Here is a 20,091-nt window from a genome sequence, read left to right on the forward strand (position 1 = left end):
GGGGGGGAGGGCAAGAACACACTCAGAGACACGGCTGATGGGCACATATATAGGTACAATCTTTTTGGAGAGCAATTCAGTGGCCCCTGACAAAATGCAAACTGCTCACATCCTTTGACCCAGCAGCTCTTCTTCTAAAGAATTGACCCTCAGAACTACTCACACAAATGTATATCGACATACAAGACTGTTCATGGCAGACCTTTTTGTAAAAAAAAAAAGTCGTCAACAGAATGGATACAAAAGTTACCCATACAAGAGCATTCTTAAAATTAAACTAAACTACCCACAAACGCAGGTCTGTACATCCCGACAGGAAGAATAAATATGCACGCATGCGCAGGCCCACTGAACAGCCGGGTACTGCGAGGACACACTCACGAAACTGAAGGCCTGCATTACTTCTGGCTCTCCCCTTTCTTTTATATACTTCTATACTGCATTTTGTTCAACAAGCATGTCCTATTTTTGTAGTTCTTAAAAAAAAAGAACAACAAAAGTCCATTAAGAAATGTAAAACAAGAAGCAACAGCTCACCTGGCCCGGCCTCGGTGCTCTGCGTACCATGCAGTAATTCTCTCTTCCCACATTTCCGGAGTCATTTGATACAGATTTATTACCTACCAAAAAATAGAGCAAAATAAAAAAACCACACACAAAGAAAGTTTTGGTATTGTTTGACATTTTTAGGATCATGTGTCGTTTTTATAAAACAACACAGCTATTTTTAAAAAGCCACACACCAGGAGACAGTCAGACGTGGGTGTGTAAACGAGCACCATTCAAGGGGATAACAACTTGGAAAGCTGCACTATTACTCAAGCCTAGCTCCCTCTCTTTCCTGGGCTGTGTACCCTAGAGACCATCTCTGATGGAAGAGCGTGGTCAGGGGGCAAGACTAACTATCCCTGGGCCACCAGGGCCAGGCTGTGTGTGCTGCTGCCTTCGCCTGCACAGAAGCCATCAAATGAACAGGTAAAGTCAGCAAAAAGTGAGGAGCAGGCTTTATTACCCAGTGACAGATGAGTGGAGCTATGAAATTGGAAGCAGCAAAAGGGAGGGAGGGCCTGCTTCTGCAGCTAATGAACAAGATGAACAACGCTGATGATTAAAAACCACAACGCCCACCCCCAACTCATCTTCTTTATCCACCCAGCACAGCTGTAAACAGCTCACTTCCCCATCTGAACACACACTGCTGCACACTCCTCCCTGGGAATCAACGACGCTCAACCACCTTTAAGGAAATGACCACATGGGGGGAACATTTGTAGGCCAGGCTAGTCCTGGCAATCCCAGACCAACTCCATGAACCTTGCCTTTATAATATTCTTAACAGAGACTGCATACTCTTTATTCAAAATTTATTACAAAATATTTATTAAAATCTTCTTGCCACATACTTGCACTGTTCCTTCAAGTCCTTCGGTTAGCTTTCTTTTATACCATATATCTGCTAAGTCATCCCCTATAGGCTACAGTAGACCTCAGATTGATTTCTTACCCTTTTTGGAAGCAATTCCTCCTGGGCCAAAAATCCCCGCTTGTGAACAGAAGGGTCATAGTCACCATACTGGGGGGAGAAGAAAGGGAAAGCAGGCAATTGAGATTCTCTAACTGCCTTTTCTGAACATAGCTTGATCCTCATTGCCTCTCCATTCCAAGGAGCAATTCAATTTTGATGACAAGTCAAGATTTCACCCTTGCTAGTTTGTTATCCTTGAATGAAAATACAAAGCTGATTATATCTATGAACAGAGTTGCATAATCCCGTAAGGGATGGAAGGGTGATGTGCTAATAAGAATGTGACATTTGTTTAGAAATGTGGCCATGTTTTCTAACCCTCAAAGAAAGCAGTTACTACAGAAACATTAGCTTTTGAAATGAAACAACAGAACACAATTGTGAAAATTGTGATAAGCAGCGTGCGATAAGAGTCTTACCTATTTACGATACAAATGCTTCTAAGTGGCTGGTAATTGGAACGAATTGCTAGCTGAGAGCTGGGAATAATACAGGCAATATTTTTAGTATCTTTCACAACTCTGAAAAATGCTTTGGAAAATCTGTTGTCAATATGAGACATAAGTAAAAAGTTAACTGATTTCCCTAAAGTCATAGAGCAAGCCACTAGTGGGGCTCTGCATTTTAATTTCCTCATCCAGGGTCAATGACTTTGAAATTTATTTTCTGATTAAAAAAAAAAAAAAACTCCTCTCTTGCCTAGAAAACTTCAGGTTGACCAGGAACGAATAAAAAAGGAAGATTTTTTTAAAAACACACTACCTGTAAAACACAACATAGTAGAATACAGAATTAAAGCGTATCCCTTCCAAGTATCACTCAGTGGCTTTTCTTTTCTCTGTGGGTTTTTTTTTTTTTTTTAATTGTGGTAAAAGTATATGTAACAAAACATTTGCGAATTCAACAATTTTTACATGCACAATTCATCAGTGGCTTTTCTTCTGACCAAAAATACCAAAGCTCAGTATTGTAGCGTAACCTTCTCTAAGCATTTATCCCTGTAGTCATCAATACTGGAAAAAGAAAGAAAAGGTCAGACACTAAGCTGTCTGCTCTATCTATCACCAAATTGAGTCAGGAATTTGCCCCACCCTTTCATTCTCAAAGAGCATCAAGTCAGACTTTTGGTATGTTCTCTAAATGAACTTGTATACCAGACTGTACAGAGAGACTCTCATAAGACTGAAAGATGTTCACCAACTTTAAATCGTGCCTTATTACCATACCACCCTGGAAAAGCCTCATGAATTATTATTTTTCATGAATCTCCTAAAATTATCTGTGAACAGCAGAATTATATTGCATTGGCTTTTGTGCAAGTTAAAGAAATTTGTCAAATTTAAACATTTTAAATATGCCACAGTTTTTGTAACTCCGTCTGGGCTTTTTTTCACTTGAAAAACTGAAGTAGCCCAATTTCTCTCAATCTCTGAGAAGTCCTGAGAGGCTGACAAGCCAGAAACTGTACAGAGCTTTAACTGTACTCTTTGAAGAAGCAGCTGTACAGCATGGGTAGCAGCGTGACTCTGGAGGTCCAATCCCAGCTCTTGGACTTATTAGCTATGTAACCCTGGAAATTTTTGCACCTCAGTTTTCTCATCTGTTAAATGGGATAATAACAGTGCTTATAGAACTCTTATGGGCTTTAAATGGACTAATACCCATAAAATTTTTAAAACTATGCTTGACATATAAGCTCTCAATACAACCTGATGTCCAAAGATAAAACTCAGGTTGTATCACCTCTCTGTGTTCTCTTAACTGTCAGATGAAAGCAGTGGCATTAAAGGATATATTGCAGGAGAGGCTCTGAAGTATTGCCTTGAGGCCTTGAGGAAGGCACCCTCTCTCTAAACCTTAGCTTCCTCATCTGGACAGCAGGGGTCATAATCGTGTCTGCCTCATATGGGTGCTGAGGATGAAGTAAGACACCCAGGTAGAGCATGTAAGTCAGGTATTCTTATTGTTGTTGTTATCCTCTCTTATTGTTATCTGCCTCTCGGATTTCTGAACGGATAGGAGGCTACAGAAAGCCGTGTTAACTGCATTTGCAACCTTTCATCAGAGCTGACCAAACTCTAATACAAAAGTTAGCAGATACACAAAGTTAACATTATAAATTTGGGTTCCAAAGGCTTGCAAGATTAACTCCCCACATTATTATCCTGAGCTCCCTGCTACTCCATTAATCAATCCATTACATCTGAGCAGTGCAGAGGTGGGCAGAGACCCTGCTGAAAGAGCTTCTCCACTGGGCTAACCCCCACTCACAACATTAAAGCCACTTTGATGTGTGTATCTGCTCTTAAATGTCTCTTTTAAAAACGAAGGAAGAAAAAAAAAATCCTTCAATTGTGGTAGTTGGTGAGTATAGAAGAAAGTCATACCATCCCATCGATAAAGATGGCAGTTCCCCATCCTTTTATGTAAGAACTGCATTCTGATAACATAACCAGCAGTGAATTTACCGTGAAGCTAATGAAGCTTGGATTCCAGGTCTCTGTGCCTGCACAGGCCTGGTCCTAATTTTATATTCATAATTTGGTATTCTTGCATTAAAGACAGCCTCCCAAATTATAGAAACTCCAGGGCCCACAAAACCTGGATTTATCCCTGATATAAACCAATCAAATCTAAATTCAAGAAGGGAATTTACCGTTTAAAGGACTCTTGGAGTCAATTCGTAGGTTAAACAGAGGCTCCTTCTGGGTGTTAAATCATTTTCTCTGTCTACAGGTACTGGAAAATTAGATCAAAAGCTCTGAACTGGATTTGGCGAAACATAAACACTTGATTAATACATACACAGAAAAAAAAAGTTATATTCCTGCCACCTACTGGTCACTAAATCGGGCTATTCTGACAGTTTTCAGTGAAAGGGGTACGTTGTACAGGTGGAGTTCCTTTGGAGAAACCACCTAGAAATAGAATTTCTGGGACTGAGTGGGTGGCAAGCTGCCTCCTCAACCTGACCAGCCCCTACCACACCCATCGCTCTAAAGAGGTTATGCTGGGTCACATTCCCTAGGCAGTAAAGGAGTGCCAACGCTGTGGTTATCCCTGCCAATCTTATGGGTTTGAAAGGTTACCTTATTGCTTTAGTTTTCCTTTTTCCTGTTTACTCGTGAGATTGAACATCTTTTCCTATTTACTGGCCATTCTCTTTTTCTCTATCAAGTGCCAGTTCATATCTCTTACACCCATTTTTCTACTGTTTGTTTTTTTTCTTATAAGCTCAAGAGTTATATTAAGGGACATGTCTTTTGTCCGTCTCATGCAATTCTACTTCTAGAAGTCTATCTTGGGGGGAAAAACTCTTGCTCAGGTACACAAGGAGTCATATATAAGGATTTTCAGTAAAGCGCCGTCTATCATGGGCAAAAAGTGCAAACAATCTGCCTCTCCCTCAGAAGGGAAATGGATACATAAACAGTTTAGTCGTCAGTGGGCTACCATACAGCAGTTAAAACCAACTACAGCCACACATACAACACTGGTGAATCTCAAAATCAATGGCGAGCAGAAGAAAAAAATCAATTTGTAGGAGGATATGCAAAGTATAGCACCATTTATATGAACTTCACCTCCTGAATATTTTTAAGTCAGTCTCCTGGCATTTATCTGACCACTGCCCGAGGTCTGAACTTTATGGTCTCTAACAAGGACAACCGCCACAGCCTTCTAACTGGTCTCCCTGTTTCGAAACTTGTCTCACTACAACTTGTCCTTCATATAGCTACCAAAGGGATCTGTCTAACTAGGAACCATTCACTGGCTCTCCATCACCCGCAGGATAAGGTTAAGACATTTTACAATCTGGCCCCCTCCAGACCTCTCTAGCCTCAACTCTTGCCACTCCCCACCTGTATTTCACATATCTCATCTCTTACCACTCCTCTCTCTCTTCTGAACACTAGGCGTTTGCAGGCAGCATTGTACGACTGGCAAATTACACACCATTCTCTTTCAAAGTCATTTTTAATACAAGTTTCAAGCAACAAATTATCGATATGAAATCCAACAGGTGGCTTAAACATTGCAATATGGCTTGGTATCTCATGCAACTGGACCAAAAAAACCCAGCCAATACTTTTGATTCAAACATAACTCAAACTCCAACCAAGAAATATGGTTCTTGTTAACTGAACTATGTGATTTATGTTTGTATTTATACTTTGAGGGTAATTGTTTCTTTATGCTTTGGAATTAACTGGGTCTTAAGGAAAAAAAAATTTTTTTTCTTCCTTTATACCATTCAAATAGCTGAAATGCTGTAATGAATACATTTGCTCATAATTACATTCCATGTGTTAATGAGCTCAATTCACTTTCCCTTCCATACTTCTGAAGTTCCTTTCTGTTCCAGAAAGGTTGTGGAAAAAAACCAACTGAATATAATAGAAGGAACTGGTATGATTTACTGAAAAGCTTGGACTAATGTGATCATGTAAATCAAACTAGAACTTTGTGAAAAGTAGCATGTGCTACCTATAGACCTCCCTCACGCACCAGGCAGTGTGGGGCAAGAGCAAAGTGCCGAGTTAGGCAACCCAAAGACCAGGGTTCTTGTCCTGCCTCCACTCACTTGTTACACTCTGCCTCAAGCCCTTCAAGAAGTGGGCTAAATCATTATCAACACCAAGCTCAGTGCAGCTGAGTCAATTTCAACTCGTGGCAACTCTGCAGGATAGAGGAGAACTGCCCCATAGGGTTCCCAAGGCCATAATCTTTATGGAAGCAGACTGCCACATTCTTCTCCCACAGAGCAACTGGTGGGTTTAACTGCTGACCTTTTGGTTAGCAGCGAGCGCTAAACCACTGTGCCACCAGGGCTCCTTGGCTGTACCATTCCAAAAAACCCAAACCCATTGCCGTTGAGTTGATTCCGATATGAAGTTATACCATTAAGAGATGCAAATCAAAATCACAATGAGATACCACTTCACTTCCACTTGGATGGCTAAGATAAAAACAAACAAGTAAACAAAAAAGGAAAACAAATGTTGGCAAAAATGTAGAGAAACTGGAACACCTATCCATTGCTGGTGGGAATGCAAAATGGTACAGCCACTGTGGGAAACAGTTTGGCAGTTCCTTAAAAAGTTAATGTAACTGATGACTCTAAATTGTTCACCTAAAAAATGCTGAACTGGCAAACGTTGTTACATATATGTTCACAACAATTTTTTAAAAAAAGTGGGCTAAAACTCCATAAAAATAATGTTACATACAAGTACTGTAACCTTGGACAACTTACTAATTCTTTCTGAGCCTTAAATTACTGATGTGCAAAAAAGGCATAATAGTCTCAAGCCTTGGCTATGAAATATTCATGGTATAACACTTTATAAAACAGCAAAACGCTAAAACATGTACGATCTTATTAAGAGACTGGAAGCATGTTATAGTAATCCTTAGTTTCCTGAATACAGACTCTAAGCCACACGTTATCTTTTTTTGTAAGATTCTGAAAATTTATACCGGAAAAAATCCAATAGTCTCCTCCATATGAACCACATATGCTGTCTGTGAATCACTTTCATCTCCAAATTAGTAGGGCTTTCCTACAATTAAATCTGTTTAAGCAAACATCTGCTTGTTCCCTGAAAAGTATTCCCCCCCACATACACAGGTGGTGTTTGAATTTGTGGCCTGAAATCCATGCACAGAAAATGTAGCCTTTCAGACTGAAGCCCTTCAAGAGAGGTAGCGACCTTGAGAGCTTGGGTCTCCTCTTAGCTGGAGAGAAAGTGTGCTGAAAAGGAACTCAACGCCAAGCCAGGAAGTGCTTGGATTTAATGAAAGTGACAACGACTGCTTCATCATTGTCAGGGTGATACTGATTGAAAGGACACATTTTTCCTGTTATTAATATTCTTAATCAAAGCATAAAAGGAAGCATATGTTTTAGTTGAGTCAAGGCCCATTTTCTGTTTTCTCAATTACTCATTTTTCAGGGCAGTGGAATAGCTGTCGGTTGTTAGATGCCGTCAAGTGGGTTCCGACTCACAGCGACCCTATTTACGACAGAATGAAACACTCTCCCGTCCTGCCACACCCTCACAATCGTTGTTATGCTTCAGCCCACTGTTGTAGCCACTGCGTCAATCCATTTCATTGATGAAACAGGGGAGGCACAAAATATAACCCCAAAGTCATGGATTCTGCCCTTAGCCTTACCCAAGATTGCCCAAATGACCTTGGGCAAGACACTGAGGGCAGCTAACTGCTTTAGTGTCTACATTTGTGACAGATTCTGACCCTTGAGAGGCTGGTGAACACTCAACAGGTATTAGCCTCGTCATTAGATGATTAAACTGACTCCTGTTGTTTTGACCAGCAGGTACAGACCTTTTTTTCCCCTTCAAATGGCAGGATAACTACTTCCTAGGTTTGATCTGAAATTAAATCGTATCTATCCAAAAAAGTGAGCTAAGAAGTCAAGAGTATCTTATTAATTTTTCTAGCATCACAGGGAAATGGCTTTATGCAGTAGTTAAGAGCTCATCTGCTAACCAAAAGTTTGGCAGCTTGAAACCACCAGTCACTCCTTGGAAACTGTCCTATAGGGTCAGTATGAGTTGGAATCAAGGCAACGGGTTTGGGTTTTTTGGTTGCTAAAAAGGAAAATAATACCTGAAAAGATCTTGTTTCAAAATCACAAAAGCCATCAAGGCATCCCAACTCTGGGGACATCTTACACTGCAGTGAAAGGCAGGAGCAGGGGGACAAAGAGAAGGTAATATGTGATTTAAGTGGGAAATGCCAGGAACATGAAGCCCCTGGGCAGGTCCTTATAAAAACAGAAGGGACAAAATCACAAGACCACGGCCTTCCTCCTCCACCATTCCCAGCCTGCAGTGATTTCCCTGTGGAAGACTTTCAGAAAACCAGACAGATCAGCGGGGCACAGCTACAAGCCCGGGGGAACGCCTGGCGGGGAGATGAAGTGGGCTTTCTCTAAGGGTGTGGCTCTGGTTCTCAGATGAGCTTGAAATGAGAACCTCAAGGCCATGTTTAGCCAAAACTGGAATCCATAAATTCATTTTTTTTAATTAATAAAAAGAGAGGTTGAGCCAGTGAATGTAGCTGATTACATGTGCAAAATGAGATGACCCAGAAAATTTACTATGCCATATATTTCTCATCTGTGCACTTTTCTATATGTATGTTATGCATCAATGAGATGCTTTATAAAAAAAAAAGTGACCATGTTATCTATGTGCACACACAAGGTTATATAGAAGTGGGACCGCTATCGTGGTTCCCCAAGTCCACAAGTCCCATAACATCTCACATTCTGGGGCAAGTCTCTCTGAAGTTCAGAATATACAAAGAGACAGCAGACAGGAGTGATCCCATGATATGCGGTAACGCCCAGGAAGAATACATTTTTTTCTTCTTTGAGCCTACCTTGGCCTGGACGGCATAAGAAGCCAGTAGCACAGAAGCCTCGGGAGGGCAGTAGATCTTTTCATCTAAAATCTGCTTCTTTACCTGGAAGGGTCAACAAGGGAGACATGAGACTGTGAGCGTGGAAGGGAGCGTTGCACATCAGGCACAGCAGATGGCTGCAGGGTGTTCTAATGAGGGCTGCCAAACCAGCCTGTTAATCATTTTCTGACAAAGGGCACAATTTTTTACTGATGCAGACAGGTTGAGAGTTCAGTCACTGAGAAGTCACTGGGAAGATGACTCCGCATAAAAACCCCTTATCACTTCTCATGATCACATGCTGAAGAGGGAAAACAATCTTCATGGTTAAAACAGACTGACATCTGGGCTGTGACAGAGGAGAGCTGCGAACGCGAGGAGTATCAGGAGCACTCAGGTGGTGACTGCAGCCTTGGCCCCTGCTGAGCACACTCAGCACTAGAGGAAATGGAGTCTGCTTTTAAGTCTTAACATAAGACAAAAGTCACCAAGGCCACTGAGTTATGACTGCAGAAAAAATCATCACTTCAATGTGCCTATGCTGAGGAAGAAGGAAGCAATAACGTTTGATCGATTAAACTTTTAAGTACACATGAGGTCCAGGAAACATAACTCATAAGCCATAATGCTGAATTAACATATCTCATTGCCCTTAATTTCTCAGAGTGGTGCAGTGTGTGATATTGCAGACACAGAGGCAGGAGAGCCACATGAAGTGGTGGCACTCTGAAAAACAGCTGGAAAGCCGATTCTCTCTTCACAGGTGTCAACATCACCCAGGTCCTTACTCAGCCACGAAAACGTTCCAATACTTCAGTATGAGGGAACATCAGGCCAAAGTCACATGAAGGATAGGCACAGCTCCCAAGAGCTTTACAAGAAAGCCATTTCTGTAACTCTAGGCTAGGACATTCTGGGGTCTACCAGTACTAGTACCAGTTGCCTTCAAGTCAGTTCCAACTCATGGTGACCTCATGTGTGTCACAGTAGAAATGTCCTTCATAGGGCTTTCACGGCTATGCAAATCACCAAGCCTTTCTTCCAAGGTGCCTCTGGGTAGACTCGAAACACCAACCTTTTGATTAGTAGTTGAGTGCTTAACCATTTGCACCACCCAGGGAGATGATTATGATTTCATTCAAAGGCAAAAAGTCTTCCCAGGTTTGAAAACTGATTTTATGTTCCTACAGAGAAAATGAAAACCTGAGATGTTTCTGAAACAGTATAACTTTCAAATCCTTTGGTTTCTTTTTAAGAAAAAAAGAACGCAACACTACAGAAAAACTGAAATTGACCTGAAAATGCTGGAAAGATTATCTATACGGCAAACTTGTTTTGTAAAAGAAAGGATTTCAGGGGTTTTATTACATTTAACTTAACATTTACTGAATACAATATACTGAGGCTCAACCTAATTATAGGTTGGGGTTTTTTACACAACAGGTTACACATCCACTTCTGGAAACCGTGTAACTAGCACCCCCATCACAATCTTTTACGTTAAACTGGCAGCAGGGGCTTTTGGGCACATGGGGCAGCCCCAGCGCCAATCACTGTAACCAGCCATGAAATTGAGGACTGGCTCTGACCAAGCAGTAAGAAGAGAAATGAAACAGACAGGGCTTGCATCCTCAAACTACCCACCTCCGCCGTGCCCTCAGACAGTAACTAGCTGTCTTTGAGCCTATAATTATGGATCTCCTAATTTCTTCAATCCAATTAAGCAATTACTCAATCCAATTGAGCAATTACTCATGGAATGCCTACCGTGCACTCAATGAACCTTGCCTTTAGGGGGCTTACAATTGAATGAGGGAGTAAGGGGGGAAATAAGACAATTATAGACAAAGAGTACATGAAGCACGATGTTTGAAGTACCACACACGTGGTATAAACCAAGTGTCACTGGGGTTCTGAGAAGCCCTGTCTCAACGAGTGAAGATTTTGAACTTGGCAGAGAACTGGTGCTCTATAAGAATCTCTCTTTAACCTTTCTTTGTAACTAGTGACTATGTTTAAGAAGAAAACAGATTCCATCTTCAAGGAGATTTTAAGTTAGGTAGCTACTTGCATCCATTCTTTCACCATCACACTTTTGCAATTTCATCTGACACCAATTCTCATCACTCAAGTATAGTTCTATTCTGAAGATTTTTCCATTTCAGAACCAAAGGGACTGACTTTCCAGAGGCAGAATATTTTCACAATGTGAAGGCACTTGTGTTCAATCAACACTAAAGGGTTCTCCCCGGCGGACTCCGCAACCATGCCTGGGAGACTTCTCTCGGAATTAGGAAGGTAGCATGGAGTGGTGTACCTGCAAGAAGAATAAATGTTGGGTGATCTCCTGAACCAGCTCCTCCTCAGCATTCTCAGGATAAAATTTGGCCAGGAAGTGAAAGGTTACTGGCTCTTCCTTTGAAACATCATGATCCAGCACCTGCAGAGTTGAAGTGCAAAAGATAAACACGCTGTCTTGGTGCTACCACCAAAAAGCCTTTTTCAGGGGCTATAGGAAAATTTTTGCCCCTCTAAAGTCATCACCTTCCCCAAAGGTTGTGACTCTAGTCTGAAGCAGTCACAAAGTCATGCATAACAAAAGACAACATTTCCTTCATGTGGTGTTTCTGAACCAAATTAATCAATATCCCCACGGGGTGGGTGGAGCTAAGATCATTAAGGCACAAATATTCTCAGGACACAGAAATTGTTAAAACTAAAAACTTATAACTCAAAGGTTTTAAGCACTATCTTCATAGAAGACTGAAGGTTTTTTAATTTTCTAATGTAATAGAATCTTCTTTTACTCTTTTTTCTCGCTGCCCACCTCCCATACTGAAGTCCATGTAGGAATAGAGCTTAGAGGTGATGAACCAGATCCTGATGAAATCATCCAAACATTAACCAAGCAACAGAAGTGAAACGTGTCCATCACAGCACCCCTTTATTTTAAGGAGCTTCCGTGGATGCCCCACAGGATGCTTGGAACAGTCAGTCACCAGTGCCTTTAATCTTCTAACAAATTCATCCACCCCCTGAAAAGCCTGAATCGTCTGCTCTCCAGAGCGCACTTTAGTTCAGGACATAACCATGCCATATGACATGCTATGAGGCCCTATTAGCACATGTCATAATTTATTTCCTTTGAGCAGCAGGCTCCATGGCACCTGATGCCCCCAATCTAGCTCTATTTGGCCAACACTCCCGTCTGATTTAAAATTTACTTGGCTGAGAATTCCAAAAAGATACGGAAAAGTTTGTTGTCTTTGATACATAACTCTCCATGCTCCTGCCAAATACCAGGTGGCAATGCCCGGGAGATGCAAAAATAAACCTGATCTAGGACACTCACAGTAACATCGGTACACAATGGCATTTTGATGTTCTCAATCATTGGGAATTCCAGTTGTGAAACTTACAACCAGCAGGAATTCTAATGTGAAGAGTCAGACCGTGTCCACACTTGGAAACAATCTGAACATTTCAACTTAGAGTCCAAGTGGTAAAAGAGGAGGCTTTCATTGTTTACCATGCCATGTAGTAGATAATAACTTCAGGTAGGCAATTACAGGGGGTACCTTCTGGGATAAAAATTAGACATTGACTTACTTTGAGGTTCAGGTGTCTCTCAGGAGTTACTGGCCCTGAAAAGCATATGGTCCTGCTCCCCAACTGTCTTCATGGTTAGGTAAGCAAGTAAATGTGACTCTGTGTGCATATACGAACCCATGTAGAGGGCTGTTCCCCTAAGCCATATCCATTTCCAAACCACACTCGAGTGGCTGGGAGCCCAGACTTCCCTACAAAGTTTCAGAACCCCCAGAGTATCCTGAGGACAAAACGAACATTCTTCCTTCGCCAGAGGAACCAGGGTAGTCTTTACTCCCTTAGGTCACACTAATGATGAATTCAAATCAGGCCATGGTGTTTCTCAAAAACACTTTTAAAAAATTCATTAAAGAACATGAGCCCTAGGAGAATCTTGCAAAGACATAAACTGTGTCTGTGTGTGTATACATACACTCGTGTGTGTATGAAGGTAACTGTAGTTTTTATTCATAAAGTCTAACTAGTGGTTCAGTAAATTAAAGGGCATAAAGCCAGAAGTAATCAGCCTGGTGATAATGGATAAATAAACCAGGGCTGGCAACAGCTTAATCTCGGTTAACTCTGCTTCCTAGGAGAGTCTGTGAGGGGTAGAGAAACCTGTGGCATCCCCAGGGCCCCCTTCTGCACTCCTGAATTCAGGAACTTGCCCCCTTCAGGAACCTGCCCTCTTCTTTGTATCATCTCTGTATACCCCAATGGTAAACAAACAAGCAAGGTGTGTGCTCAAGGAAAAGGCAGAAGGGAACATGTGAGCTCCGCTGGTTTCATGGAATGAATTCCAGTCCAACCTTCTTGTCCATTTTGAGCCAGGCCACAGTGTCCTTGATTGTATACTGCAGTCCAAAGAACCAGGTTTCCCGAAGTCCCAGGGTCCGACACACCAAATCAAACAGGTCCTTCCCTTTCCACTTCATCTGCAATACAACAAACCAATAGGGAAGGACATTGTAAGCAAAAAGCATAATCCGCTCTTACAAAAACCTTTTCTCTGCCTTCTCTACTACTCCCAGATTCCAAAATGCAGAGATGACACTAAGACGGCTGATGAGCACAGAAATCCCAAATAATTTTAAAGCTTCCTACACAAAACCATGAGTGGGAAAATACCAATTAGCACCTAATGGCTTAATCATTGCAAAGCATACACAATACCTCCCCTGGACACTTTCTAACAGATCCTAATATCCCCAAAGCTGCTAATTTAGGAAAGCAGGTAAATAAGCAAACTCATTTAGGACCATCAAGTCTCTTGGGTTAACCCAGGGAGATGGCTAGACTCTAGGGACACTAATTGCCTTGGGATTTTATTTATTTATTTTTTTAATCATGACTCTGCCTTTTGATAAAAAGCTAGTTTTTTTTTTTTTTTTTTTTATGATAGTTTTGTTTTAATTTAAAGGCTGGATTTATTACAAGTTTTTTTTTTTAAAGCAATACTGGGCAGGAAGTTGTAACCAAAGTCATAAATCATGGAGAAAAAGGAACATTAAAGGCCAATCAGTCCAATTACAGTTCTTTCCTACTACAGATGTGTAGCTGAGGCTAAAGGTGAGACAACTCACCATAGTCACACAGAGCAATTTCAAATTCCTGTATCTAAACCAAGGTGAAAAACAGACAATATCCGGTAGTGTGTTTACCCCACAGCCTCACGTTCAAAAGGACCTGTAGTAATGGCTGCCAAACCCTTTCCTCAGCTCTTCAATCTTGTAGCTGGAATGGCAAATTCAACATCTTAACGGCGGAAGAGAAGACCCTGCAGCTTAGAAAATGTTGCCACCTTGTGGCTTTCAAGCTAACTCTTGCAGGATGTGGCTATACTACCCCTTAGCCGCTGTTTGCTGCCCCCACACCAAATGTCAGGGGCACCTTTGCATTCATGGACAATGCACACACGGGAGCAGTTATGGTCACATGTGACACATCACAGAAACGGTGGCCACAGTAAGAACCACCCTGGGATTCAAACACAAGGCCACAAGACACAGGAAGAACAAGACCACTCCACCGCAGAAACACCTCTCCTTCTCTTGCCCTCGTTACAAACCCCTACCCAAAGTCCTGGCACACTGAAGAGGCATCATGACAGGGAATAAGGAACCAAAATTTCGGGTTTCAGAGACTGGTTACAAAAGCAAGAAGGAAAAAATAAGTTAGACCTCTGCTATCTCTCCTTGGCTTTTCCTAAAACCTGATTCTACAGGAGATTTTTCCAGTCAGCCTCGTTTTTAAGAGATGTGAATGTACAGTGTGTTCTGTACGGGGAACCTGACAGGAAAGCCCATCCCTTCTCCTTGCGTTTGCTGTCAAAGTTGAGCAAAGCAGCAAGCTAAATGGAAGAACACCAAAACCGCAGCAGACAAGTGGTTGAGGTGTGCACCAGCTCTGTCCTTCACCGGGGCCCTTTTTCCTATCTGTCCTCCGCCTCTGCCTCTGTTCCCTCTCTGTCACTACAGTGGCATCCCTGGAACACGACAAAGCTTGAGGTCTTTAAAATAGAATAAAAGAAAATGAAGAGTTTTATTAAGGAAAAAAAAAAAAGATCTCCTTCCCCCTTTGTAAGGCTCAATAATGCTGGCTAGCATACCTACTTCCCAGTTAGACAACAGGAACAAAGTGTTTTTTAATTCATGGCAGGTTTCAATTCCTACAGGCAGACTTCATGAAGAAATGTTATTTTGGAAAACTAGAAGCTTTGAGATGCTGATTACCCTCTTGTCTCTATTTTAAGCCAGTACGTAGTATATAAATTATAAATGACTACCTTGCTACAAGATAAAGTAACACTGGAGAACAGACATTAACTGGGAGAAGTTAAACACCCAAGGGCTGAGATCAAGGTAAGGATTCCCAGTCCCCTTTAACGCACACTGGCCGGGCGGGCCGCTGGCAGCTGGGACTGTCTGCGGGTGGAATGTGCAGTGCATCTAAACAAAAGCTGCTGAGGCACGATGAGCCAATTTCCTGACTTGGGAGCTTAAATTCTCAAACATAATATTGTATTAATGCCCTTTTCCTGTATTTCTCTCTACTTCTTTGTTTTTAAAATGCAAAACTATCTTTGTTGAATGCAAAAAAGACAATGTCTTTGCCCCCATGGAGCTTGCAATGAAGTGATGAGAGAGGAAAAATTCTCACACCAACTCAGAATGCCCTACTTAGATTTTTAACTTTGACTCAAAGCATCAAACAATCATTGCAGAATGTCAGAACTGGAAATGAGCCTGAGTAAGCACCTACTGTAGCCCCATCATCTTTTTATACAAATGGAGAAGCCAAAACGTAAACTCTTTAGCAGCTTGCCAAAGTAGACACTGGTCTTAATACACTTGGCTGCTAACCGAAAGGGTGGATCCACCTAAAGGTGCCTCAGAAGAAAACACCTGGCAATCTGCTCCTGAAAAATCAGCTCCAAAACCCTATGGAGCACATTCTACTCTGATACACATGTGGCCATCATGAGTAAGAATCGGCTCGATGTTGACAGATTTAAGAAACCAGCTCCCGCCCCGGCTCTGTGGGGTTCCCTCCTTCTTGCTCTCTACCAGCACTCCCCAGTCGCCTTTTCCGGTAAATATCCGGTGTCTTAACACTCTTTCCCACCCTGAACCAAAACCCATTTTCAGAAGGGCCAACTAATGCTCATCTATAGCTCAATGTGAACTAAAGCATCTGTTACCTCCCATTTATTCTCTTTGTTGTTGTTGTTGTTGAACATTTTATTGTGTTTTAGGTGAAAGTTTACACAGCAGATAAGTTTCCCATTCAACAATTCATACACAAATCGTTTTGTGACATTGGCTGCTGTGCTCACAATGTGTCAAGCACTCTCCCCGTTACTCTTCTTCCTTCCCCGTTTCCATCTCTCCAGTTTCCCTGCCCCTCCTTGCCTTCCCATCTTTGCTTTTGGGCAAATGTTGCCTGTTTGGCCTCATACAGTTGACTGTTCTGAAGAGCACAGTCCTCATGGGTGGTTTTTTTTTCTTTTTTTTAAAGGGCCAATCTATTATCTGGCTGAAAGGTGACCTCCAGGAGCTCAGTTCCAGGTTAACAGAGTGTCTTAGGGTGATAGTCTCGGGGGTTCCTCCAGTCTCTGTCTGGCCAGTTTTTTTTTTTTTTTTTAATGAATCTGAGTTTTGTTCTACATTTTTCTCCCATTCTAACTGGGACCTTCTATTGTGTCCCTGGTCAGAACTGTCAGTAGTAGCAGCCAGGCACCATCTAGTTCTTCTAGTCTCAGGCTAGAGGAGAGTGTGGTTTGTATGGGCCACTAGTCCTGTGGACTACCTGCTTCCTTGAGTCTTTGATTTCCTTCACTGTCCTTTGCTCCAGACAGGAGACAGATAGTTGTATCTCAGATGGCCACTCCCAAGGTTTTAAGACCCCAGATGCTGCTTACCAATCTAGGATATAGAACCTTATCTTTGTGAACTATTGTTACGCCAACTGACCTAAATGTCCCCTGAGACTATGGTTCTGAGCCTTCAAACCCAGTAACTCAGTCCCACAGGGTGTTAGGATACGTCTAGGAAGTTTCCCTAACTGTGCCCCCTAGGTGCTCTAGTAAATAAATGAATGTATCTGCAGCATTTTTTTTTTTATCTGCAGCATATACAAATATGTACATCATTTATTCTTTCAACAAGTATTCTAGACCACTCCCTAAGGGCCAAGTAATCTTGGACACTGAGGATACAAAATGGGGTGACCACTGTCCCTGCAGGAGATACAGGCAAGGACTAAGGTCATAGAAGGTTTTCAGGAGCAAGTAAGAGTTAGATGAAGGAGGGAAGAAAATAAATTAAAAAAAAAAAAGAAATTCATGATCTTGACAGGGAACTGCAAGTTCTTTGGTAGAGCTAAAACAAGATAGCCCGAGCTCAGGAGGAGCATGGTGCAGTAGGGGGCGTGAGGCTGGGCCAGGTGGCTGCCTTCAGCCTGAAAGCCATGGCAAGTGGCAAGTCTCTGAAGACTCCTAGGCAGGAGTGATGGGATCAGACCTGCATTTTGGAATGGGCTCTGATGACAGGGTGTAGAATGGGTTGGAGGAAGGGAACCTGGATGCAAGAAGACCAGAAAAGAGGGCAACTCTTGCCATACTAAAGGCAGTGGGGGGGATGAAGGGGTAGGGGGGACAGCTTGAGGGAATGGAAAGGAGGCAGAGTCACAGAATGGGTGCTGAAGGCCTGCGGGGATTGAGGGAGAAAGAATCAGAGGGCTCCCGAAGTTCTGGCTTGGGCACCGGTGGTTCCACTAAGAGAGAGATGGAACACAGAAGAATGTATTTGGGAAGATAGATGAGTGATTAAGTTTAGACAAGATATATTAAGAAGCCTGAGGAAACAGGTAGAGATGTACTAAATATATCTGATTTACAGCCTGGTTGTTGTGTTGAGTCGATTCCAACTCATAACAACCCTACAGGAGAGAGTAGAACTGCCTAACATGATTTCCTAGGCTGTAATCTTTACAGGAGCAGATAGCCAGGTCTTTTCTCCCATGGAGTCACTGTTGGGTTCGAACGAACTACTGACCTTGCAGTTAACAGCTGAGTACTTCACCACTGTGCCACCAGGGCGCCTCTGATTTAAAGCCTTAGCCCTGTTTATAAATTAAATGTTTTTCTCTTTCATTGAATCTACTCATCCCGTCACCCATGAGGTTGTACTTTTCAACATGTTCTTCCCCAAATGTGTGAGGCTTGCTTACTAGTCTTTCTGATTTGAGTTTTTACTTCCTTACAAACAAGAGCTATTGGTCGTAGTGCTCCCAGGAGCTCTCAAGACAGCCTGCAGGAGGAGGTCTTGGGTGGCAGCCTGGGTTTCCCGGGGGCTGGCTGGCTCACAAGGACATGACCGTGCTTGTCTCCGGTCTTATCACTGGTCCGCTACACTGCGCTGACAGCGTTCAGTGGTTCACAGTCATTTGAATGTCTCCGGAGGTTGCAGACGCCTCAGAACAAGAGCAGTATTAGTCAACTAAACTGACTTGACAGCTTCAAACACCCAAGGCTCAAAGACTTCAAGTGAAATGAACCACCATTCATTCACTGTCAACAAATATTCAGTGAATACACACTGTGTCTAAGCACTGCACAGGGTGCAGGGGAAAAGTCTCTACTCTCACGCAACAGGTGTAGAGCACGAACGAGTCAAGAACAGGTAACCACCCTCCCTAATGTCACCCCAAGAATAGACTCCAGGTTTATTGTCATTTTAGCACTACAACACTTGTGAGTGCCACAAGAGGGACAGCCCAGGGCTATAGAGACCCCTAGAAAGGGTTAGGGAATATGGAGAAGTAGAGAAATGACATCTAAACCGACTGGTGGGAAAGAGAAGCCAAGTGAAGGCTGGGCTTGGGGAAGGAGGAGAGAGCAGGGAAGTATGTTCCAGGCAGAGTGAAGGGCATACACAAAGGTCCAGAGGCAAAAAAAAAAAGCTTTCATGGCCCTGCAGGAAATTAAAGTAACTGTAGGTCAATTTGACTGGAGAATAGCTTATCTACTGATGTGTTTCCAAAAGGACCAAAACTACCATCTAAAACCAGTTACTTAAAAAAAAAAGAGGATAAATAAAACCAGTTATTTGTCAACAGTCTATCTCTGCCTCTCTTACCTCAACCACAGAACACAGTTATTGAGTGACTAATTTCTCCACTTCTCCCAAGGATAGAACATAACTAGTGCCATTCTAGATCAACAGGAGAGAAGTGAAGTAGTTACACACAATGGATGCCTCAGGGTAATAGGGCTTAATTCTTCCCAGAAACCAGTCTAAAAGGACAGCTAGGCTACGGGTATCTAGCATCCCTATGAATCTCAGCTCTGTCACTTGGGCAGAGTTATTGTCACCTTGGGCAAGTTATTGAACTTCCTTGTGCTTTGGAATGGAGATAATAAACAGAACCTGTCTTGGGGGTTGCTCTAAGGATGAAGTGTATTAATAGATGTTAAAAGCCTAAAACAGTGCCCAGCCCAGAGCAAATACTTAATAAAGGGTAGTTATTATTCATTCTAACCCTGCCTCTTCCTACAGCCGCAAGAGGTGCTGTTTAAACCTTCCCAGTCCTGTTTCGCTCCATGGATGATGGATGACAGATCAGAAAGGGCACCATCAATTCTCATCACAGTAACCATACTATCACTCATTCGACAAACATTTATTGAGCACCCACTACGTCCTGGTCATTGTGCTCGGTACAAGAGATAAATGATGAATTCCAGACGAGACACTGTCCCTATTCATGTCTGACAGGGAAGACAAGTAAATGGATAACAAAAGTGCACCCTGGTAAATGCCATCAAGGCAGAATGCCATGGGAACACAACTGGGGCCTGGGAACCCAGGACCTGGAGAGTGAGGGGCTCTACAGAGAAAGACTCATTTGAGCTAGGTCTTGAGAGCCTGTGTGAAGGGGCTGAAGAAAGGGAGGTCATGCCAGCCGGAGGGAACAGCATGTCTGCTGCTCGGGTCCAAGCTGTTGCAAAGCAAAGGAACGTCTTTCGCACTTCCCTAGTATCT

At 42.5% G+C, this 20,091-nt stretch overlaps 1 protein-coding gene across 6 annotated transcripts in view; it reads right to left on the minus strand.

Annotated features, from left to right (window-relative positions):
* NF2 (NF2, moesin-ezrin-radixin like (MERLIN) tumor suppressor) overlaps positions 1 to 20,091 on the minus strand; it is an 84,723-nt gene that overhangs the window by 38,968 nt on the left and 25,664 nt on the right. For 4 of the 6 annotated variants that reach the window (XR_002787960.2, XM_003419073.4, XM_010598752.3 and 1 more), the window contains exons 2-6: positions 13,357 to 13,482; positions 11,277 to 11,399; positions 8,939 to 9,022; positions 1,505 to 1,573; positions 538 to 620 (exon numbers count right to left, since the gene is read on the minus strand). Coding sequence is in view for 4 of the 6 variants with exons in the window: in XM_003419073.4 (XP_003419121.1) it covers positions 538 to 620; positions 1,505 to 1,573; positions 8,939 to 9,022; positions 11,277 to 11,399; positions 13,357 to 13,482 (485 nt within the window). In the remaining 2 variants the exon portion in view is untranslated. Of the gene's footprint in view, positions 1 to 537; positions 621 to 1,504; positions 1,574 to 4,181; positions 4,265 to 8,938; positions 9,023 to 11,276; positions 11,400 to 13,356; positions 13,483 to 20,091 lie in introns of those variants that run through there. The other 2 variants (XR_002787961.2, XM_010598753.3) reach the window with 2 other exon arrangements.

Source organism: Loxodonta africana, chromosome 19 (genome assembly GCF_030014295.1).
Source record: "Loxodonta africana isolate mLoxAfr1 chromosome 19, mLoxAfr1.hap2, whole genome shotgun sequence".
NCBI lineage: Eukaryota > Metazoa > Chordata > Mammalia > Proboscidea > Elephantidae > Loxodonta > Loxodonta africana.